Consider the following 8456-nt stretch of genomic DNA (forward strand, 5'->3'; position numbering starts at 1 on the left):
ATAGTAACATCTGACAAAAATATCTAAAGACACTGAAGCAGCAAACTTTGTGGAAATTAATATTTGTGTCATTCTCAACTTTTGGCCACAACTGTACATTCTTCAAAAAAAGGTGTTATCTAGAACCAAAAAGGTTCTTCAGCTGTCCCTATAGGAAAGCCCTTTGAAGAACCCCTTTCCACAAAAGGTTCTACATGGAACCCGAAATAGTTTTACCTGGAACCAAAAAGGGAACCCTTTTGGAACTCTAATTTTGGAACTCTAAAACTGTAATTTTATTGAACATACCACCAAAAAGTAGGGAATTCATGACACATTCTCTCAATAAATTCATTTACACGAAAGTGCCCCAGACAAAGTTTCGGAATACACATTGGTGTCACAGACATCACTGTCACCACTAGAGTCACTGTGACAGACTTTACCAAGACAGACACTTCGGTGAGTATCACCAGAAAATATCCTTAGTGAGCAGGTGTCACAGTCACAAACACCTTTTCAGGGCAGACACTCAGTACTCCAGGGTTAGTGCCATCGGAGTTAAGGCAGGGAGAGAAGTAGGGGAACAGTCTCTCTGTGAACCTCTGTTCGAACATATAGATGAGTGACATGTCACTGGAGTCATAGAAGGACAGCTCTCCTTTCTCATAGTCCAACTTGACCCTGACGTTCTGGGGTTTCCTACTCAGGACCAAAGGGGTACCCAGGGGGGAGGTTCCAGCGCTATACTCCTCCCCGTTCCACAGCCCCATCGCCCAGATCCCACCCTCTGGGCTGACCATCACATTGCCCTTCCTGGCCACACCCTCTTTGGCCACTCCCAGGGTCCAGGCCTTCTTAGGCCCCACCTCCACCTCCCAACTGTGAATGCCTGAGTAGAAGCCTTCAGAGCCCAGCACGCTCACTGAGCTGTCGAATCGCTCCGCGTTATCAGGCACAGGCTGGGACGATCGTCTGTCACTCACCTCCAGGAGGACCCCAGAGATCAGTAGATCAGGGTGGGCTGAATTCACATCCAGGGTCACAGGGGCTGAGACAGAGGGAGTGGACAGGTTAGTTGGACACCAGGTCAGATACATGGATGTTATGGCTGTATGAACAGAACATGAGTCAGCAGTTTGTCATTCAGGAATCAGAACATTCATCAGTTTTATTGTCAGTAATCAGACTAGCTCAGAACGGTGACATTTTATTGTTACTTCAGTCGTGATTCATGGCATGAATGACTGACACTGGAGCCTGGATATTGTACTATAATGTTTAGTAACTGATCATTTCTCTGCGTCATTGAAGCAAGTCAATGACCTCAAATGCGTGGACAGTTGCTTATAAAACTTTGTACTCACTGTATTGCACCATCTCTTGCATTTTCTTCCAGACCTTGAACCTCAGGTTTCCCAAGTGTTGGGCCACGTCTATCAGTGCCCCCGATACAGGCTCTAGATCCTGCATTGTATACTTGGCCCTGAAATGACAGACAGTACAGACATTGCATGATAATAGTGTTGGTGACTGATCAGATACTTGACTATTGAGGATCATTGTAATGTTGCATACCTGTCTTTCAAGTCCTTGTACATCTGAAACAAGAACACATGTGGACCTCTGTACAGAATAATATATTTGTTTGGGAAAGCCTCAGTACAGAATAATATCTTTGATTGAGACAGCCTCAGTACATTGAACAGTTGTGACATGCAAAATAAAGTGTGACCTGTAGAAACGAGATGTCATCTGTCTTCATCTTGGCCTGTATGTCTGAGATCCTCCCTGGGAGTGAGGTCATGTTGCTGGCAAGACGGGCGATCCTCTCGGTCAGTAACCCTGTCTTCACCCCTTCCTCCTGTTTCAAAGCTGCCAGTCTGGCCTCCTCCTCAACTCTCAGGAACTGGTGGAGGTTCGCAAACTCACTCTTGATCTGTTCTGCTGTGGTTTGGGCCTGGGTCTGGAAAATGGAACAGTACAGTAAGATAGACATGTACCTATGCAATATCTATGTAACATCTTTGTAATAGGCCTATCTTTGTAATATTGTGGAATTTAGCTAGCGACATACCTTGATGTATTGTGCTGCACACTTTCTTGTGACTCTCGCTTGCTTTATGTCCAGTTCCAGTTTTTCAGGAAGGTTGTAGATCAATGAAGTGATTTCCCTCTGGGTAGATAATGGAAGAGAGTGGGGATAGTGGTGGAGAAGTAGGGAGGGGTAACAGTAGAAAAATGATGGATCGAAGTCAAAAATACTTTTGGTTGGTAGATTTGGTTTCTCAGCTATTCTGTACTGGTACTTTTATCTAATACCAAATGCAACTCGGTTAGCAAGAGCAAAAACTGCAAGTAGATCTGTCTTCCAGGTATAGCACAGTACCTTACGCCATTGCGCTTCCTCCTTCACTGGCTGGTGTTTATGCTTGGCATGCCGCTCGGTCTCCACACACACTGCACAAACAAGTTCCTCACATTCCTCACAGAAAAACCTGAGCTTCTTATTATGTCTGGCGCACACCACAAGACCCACTGCTCTCCCCCCACTCCCCTTCTTCTCTTCTCCCTGCAGGTAGGCCTCCACTATGTTCCTCAGTTTCATATTAGACATTGCGGGCTGGATATTGTCTATGGAATTCCTTCCCCTGCAGACTGGGCACTCGCGCTGCTTTTGTTGAATCCTTGTTGGTGTTTCCAGGCAGCTGCGGCAGAAGCTGTGTTGACATTTCAGACTCACTGGGTCCTGGAAGAACTCAAAGCAGATGGGACAGCTGAGTCTTTCCTCCATAGCTGCTGTAGGTCCCTGCTGGGTCATCCTCTTCCTCAGATGAAGTTAGGTAAAGGCCAATCTCTTCAGCGTACAGTATGAAATAGCGACTGTACATGTGTACATGTGTCATTACAACCGTGTCCTTTTTCCCTTTCTATTCCTGTTCTCCAACCCACGACAGGGAAGTTAGGTTTAAATTGCTATCTAATACAATTTAGGCCCTACCTGTGATCAAAGTTTATCCAGCTTATCCGGTTCATTCCAGGACAGATAGCAATTAAGTAATTCCTTTGGCACACGCTGTTGTATCTCAAGTACTGTTACTATCTCAGTCTTTCAACAACAAAAACCCAACAGAAACAGCCAAGCTGTCATATATAAAAGATACAAAGTACACCGCAGTTTAGATGCAGTCTTGAAGGAACGTTAGATGAAAATACAGTTTTAGGACTTATTATGTCAAAATAATAACTGATTTGACATTGATGTGCTAACAGCCTCAGCCATAATTGCCAGTCTGACACATTGTCAAATTAACTTCAAAAAGCTCATACTCTTAAGAGGTGATTCTGGTCTGTTGTGATTGGCTATAAATTCCATGAATTTTTAGAGTAGAACCAGTTAAATAATTTTGTCAACCCAGCTCCATCTGAACTGCAACCCGACATAACAGGTAGCTTCACATGTTAGCAGACTCTCAGCTGGTGACTATTACATATACTGCATATACTGATCAAAAATATAAACACAATATGCAACAATTTCAAAATGTTTACTGAGTTACAGTTCATATAAGGAAATCAGTCAATTGAAATAAATTCATTAGGCCCTAATCTATGGATTTCCCATGACTGGACAGGGGTGCAGTCATGGGTGGGCCTGGGATGGCAGCTTATCGTAGAGAAATGGATGTTCTCCGGCAACAGCTCTGGTGGGCATTCCTGCAGTCAGCATGCCAATTGCACACTCCCTACAAAAACATGAGACATCAGTGGTGTTGTGTGACAAAACTGCACATTTTAAAGTGGCCTCTTATTGTCCCCCAGCACATGGTGCACCTGTGTAATGATCACGCTGTTTAATCCATCAGGTGGATGGATTATCTTGTCAAAGAAGAAATACTCATTTACAGGGATGTAAACACATTTCTGCACAAAATTTGAGTGAAATAACCGTTTTGTGCGTATGGAACATTTCTGGGGCCTTTTATTTCAGCTCATGAAACATGGGACCACCACTTTACGTGTTGAGTTTACAATATTCTTCCGCTGTAATAAATTGTATGCCATTTAGCAGACGCTTTTATCCAAAGCGACTTCAGTCATGCTTGCATACTCTTTGCATACGAGTTGGCTCACAGAGATACCAACTGTCACTGACATTGTCCATAGTGTATCAGCAATACCAAGGTGCCATAGCATTACTTCAAAAAAGTATAAATAGATCTGAATATAACTTGGTGTCGCTGACATTCAGTTGTGAAAGCTATCAAACGGGGGTGGTAAAGGACTGCTATATGGTTGCTGTATTGTAGTCAATCACAAGGGATGATGACTGGGGCTCATACAGGTAACTGCCAAAATAAAGGAAACACCAATAGAAAGTGTCTTAATCGGACGTTGGGGGCACCATGAGCCAGAACAGCTTCAACGCACCTTGGCGTTGATTCTGCAAGTTTCTTGAACTCTATCAGAGGGATGCGGCACCTTTCTTTCATGAGAAATTCAATCATTTGGTGTTTTGTTGACGGTGGTGAAAAACGCTGTCTCAGGCACCGCTCTAGACTCTCCCATAAGTGTTCAATTGGGTCGAGATCCGGTGACTGTGACGTCCATTGCATATGTTTTACATCATTTTCATGCTCATCAAACTACTCAGTGACCACTCGTGCCTTGTGGATGGGGGGCATTGTCATGGTAGCCAAAATAATGGCACACTTGTGTGGAAGCACCTGCTTTCAATATTCTTTTATCCCTCATTTAAGTTTCCATTATTTTGGCAGTTACCTGTATTTAAGAGGCTATTAAGTTAATATTGATTATTTGGCAGATGAAATCCCATGCTACTTTTTCGGGCACAGCTCTAGGCAGACAAGAGAGCATCTAATCAAATAAACTAGTCACATACTTCTTTTAAATAGGATACCTAAACGTTTCTGATGCAATCTATCAGCTCTTTCTTCCTCTGTCTGTCTTCCAACTACTCTTTTTCTTTATCTCTCACCCACAATTCTCATTTTCCCTTCTCTGCCACTGAGTCATTTCTCTGTCCCCAACTGCTCCAGATACAAAGGCTTTTGTCAAACTTTGTGTCTGTTGATTCCACTACCACTGGAATGGTAATTTAATTTCTCTTTGGTAGTATTAGGGATCTATTAGGGTGAGGTTCATCATTTCTCTTCAGATCATTTGGCATAAATCGTTCCAACTGAGATACTTATAGAATCCTGTTTTGGGACACAGGAGAATGGAGTAGGCATTACGCTGACAATATCTTGATACAGTGGACGAGCAGACAGACACATTGATGAGTCTAGGCCTGAGAGGACTCCTATTGGAGACCACAGGGTATGTTCTGGCCTCGTTTTAAAGTCTAAAAAAAGATCCCGCAACTCTCTCAACTAAGTGTGAATTCTGCAATGTAACACAGATCAAGGCCTAATTATTCCCCCCATACCCGCCTGCTCTCATCTACTCTCCCTCTCTTTCCTTTGTTCTCTTTTCTTTCCCTGCGTTCCCCATCACAGGAGTCCTGTTCCCTAATACCAGCCCTCAGTAGTGAATAAGGCTGCACTTCTGTAAGGGGCCTGAAATAGTGAAGCCTGTGGTTCATCATAATGGATGGAGGTGGCTGTGATAGGACTAAGGTCTTATATAAATCCCACACCCTGTTGAGTGAGAGACTGAGCGAGGACCTGTGAAACACGAAATGACTGACTAGGTGTTGGGATTTGAGATAAAAATGTTCATATGAGGTGACAGTATAGAACTTTTATTTGAGGGTATTTTCATACATATATGATTTACCGTTTAGAAATTAGCACTTTATATATCTAGGCCCCCCGCCCTTTTGTAGATGTCATAGGTTTTTGGACACATTTCACTCATAGTGTATTAAAGTAGTCGAAAGTCCCATATTCCTTGCACACAATGACTACATACTTGTTGGATGCATTTGCAGCTTGATTTGGTTGTGTTTCAGATGATGTTTTGTCCAATAATAAGTGCGTGGGGGAGAAGGTATTCTGTTATTTTTATTGTAAGAATAGAAGATGGTTGTGAACACCTTTACATGAATGTGACCATGATAATCATGAATGAGAACGTTAGAGACGGACAAAGACCCCCCGTTATTTATCGGTTATTTTACTGAGAACACATTCTCATTTACAGCAACAACCTGGGGAATAGTTACAGGGGATGAAAGAGCCAATTGTAAACTGGGGATTATTAGGTGACTGTGATGGTTTGAGGGCCAGATTGGGAATTTAGCCATGACTCCGGGGTTAACAATCCTACTCTTACAATAAGTGCCATAGGATCTTTAATGACCTCAGACAGTCAAGGACACCCATTTAACTTCCCCCTACACAGGGCAGTGTCCCAATCACTGCCCTGGGGCATTGGGATATTTATTTTAGACAAGAGTAAAGAGTGCCTCCTACTGGCCCTCCAACACCACTTCCAGCAGCATCTGGTCCCCCATCCAGGGACTGACCAGGACCAACCCTGCTTAGCTTCAGAAGCAAGCCAGCAGTGTGGTATGCAGGGTGGTATGCTGCTGGCTTTATTGGTTGTGGTGAGAGGTTGGCAGGCCATTTTGTAGCCTCTGTAACATTCTCACTCAACCTTATTCATGAATCGTTCGTGATTTTTCTTAATCATTGCATTATGATTAACGTGAGTAGATCAGATGTTTCTGAACATTTATAAATAAATCCAGTCATCATTCACCATTCAGTTCCTATTGGATCCCAACACACAACCAAAACAAATTGCAAATGCATTCAACCAGTTTGTAGAGTCACACGCATGTAGTCATTGCAGACTAGGAAAATGGGACCAAATACTACTTTGACTACTTTATTCGTACACTATAAGTGACATTTGTCCAAATACTTATGACATCTTCAAATGGGGGGGGACTAGATCTATAAAGTGTTTTCATTTCTAAATGGCAAATCAGATATGTACTGTATGATAATACCCTCAAATAAAGTGACATTCTGTTCTGTCACCTTATATAAAATATATACATGCAACAGCATGTGTACACGTACATACTGTTGGATTCTAGCTTGAAATATACTTATTCATGTTGCCATACTAGAACTTATTGGTTACTTTGCATGTATAATGAAGGTATATGTTGGGGTCAATGGAGGGTGGATAATAGCTATGTGTATAGAAAGTAACTGAGTGAGACAATGGGGGGAGGCAGGGAGTATTTGTTACTGTTAAATCTCATGGATCCTATGGAGGGAGGCAAAGGGCAACAGTCTGGTTTCAGTCACTGATAAAGTAGGACAGCCGTGGATTAGGGAGGAGCGAGGAATTCAGCCCGAGGTCAGGTCAGATGAAGTGAGAAGGAACAGTCCTATCCCACACACATTTCCACACCCACGAAGGTTCTAGCCTGAGGCAGGGCCATGACTACACCAGTAAGAGGAAACCAATTAAGTTCCTGACTTAGCAACAGAGACGTATTGGCTGTCTAGATGGGCAAGGACTTGACTCCGCCTAGTAGGAGGGTATAAATATATGTGCTTGTGTAAACATGTCTTTGTCTTTGCACCTGTTTGACCCAGTGGGTGAATAAACATACTTTTTCCTAGTCATCCGTTTGAGTTTTTACTCTGTTTGTTTAGAACCTAACAATCCGCCGGGGAGTGTATCTCTCTCGCTCGCTCTCTCTGATATCATGATGCCAGCAGTACTAACTGAAGAGTGATGTAAAGCCCAACCTGGTACAGCCTAATACTTGTGTACTGTGGGATGGCCTCCACCTCAGTAGTCCCAGCACCCGATATCGTCACACCATAAGCTCCAACTCCTTAATCAACACCTGTCAACATAGAAACAATCAATCTGAAATGCACTGTTAGCAGCACTGCTACAAAGTTAAGCTACAATCAGCAACCGCTGAGTGTGCGCGTGTGTGTGTGTGTGTGTGTGTGTGTGTGTGTGCAGTTGTGTTTTAGCTGACGTGTGGGTCTGGGGGAAAATGATGAAAAATGGAGTGGAGAATGATGGAGTGGAGCTTTCTTCCATACAGTAGGCAGGAGACAGAAACATTGCTCATGTGGGAGAGATGGGGAACAGTGAATAGGTCTCCTGGCCACACTGGGCAGTCTCAGTACTGAACCATCAAGAGGGAGGACTAGTGGAGAGTTTTAGGGGGAGAACTGCTACTGTATGTGGGCTTTCAAATGTTTGCTCCGTTTCTCCTCTGAATCATTGACGCATGTCTGCCCTTGACAAGCTAACACATGCTGTTTGGGGGTATCTACTGAGCTGCTCATGTCATGTCCCCCACTCACTTTTGAAGCCATAACTGCTTAGTTGAGTTCATTTGCAGTTATGTATTGGCACATCCAGCTGTCTTCAAAGCAATTCATTTCAATTACATCTATTACTTTTGTGTTGATGCTTTGAATCCCCTCGGTTTCAGAGTTTAACTTATTGTTCATAAGTTTTCACTG

General features: G+C 43.2%; 1 protein-coding gene across 1 annotated transcript; it reads right to left on the reverse strand.

Annotated features, from left to right (window-relative positions):
- Positions 1–316: 316 nt before the first annotated feature.
- On the reverse strand, positions 317–2951 carry LOC109898835 (nuclear factor 7, brain-like). Its single transcript, XM_031835156.1, has 6 exons — positions 2369–2951; positions 2057–2155; positions 1715–1945; positions 1558–1580; positions 1347–1465; positions 317–1030 (listed from the first exon to the last, which is right to left on the reverse strand). The coding sequence occupies exons 1-6, from the start codon at positions 2798–2800 to the stop codon at positions 465–467; spliced, it is 1470 nt and encodes a 489-aa protein (XP_031691016.1). The 5' UTR covers positions 2801–2951; the 3' UTR covers positions 317–464.
- Positions 2952–8456: the final 5505 nt, after the last annotated feature.

Source organism: Oncorhynchus kisutch, linkage group LG11, assembly GCF_002021735.2.
Source record: "Oncorhynchus kisutch isolate 150728-3 linkage group LG11, Okis_V2, whole genome shotgun sequence".
Taxonomy (NCBI): domain Eukaryota; kingdom Metazoa; phylum Chordata; class Actinopteri; order Salmoniformes; family Salmonidae; genus Oncorhynchus; species Oncorhynchus kisutch.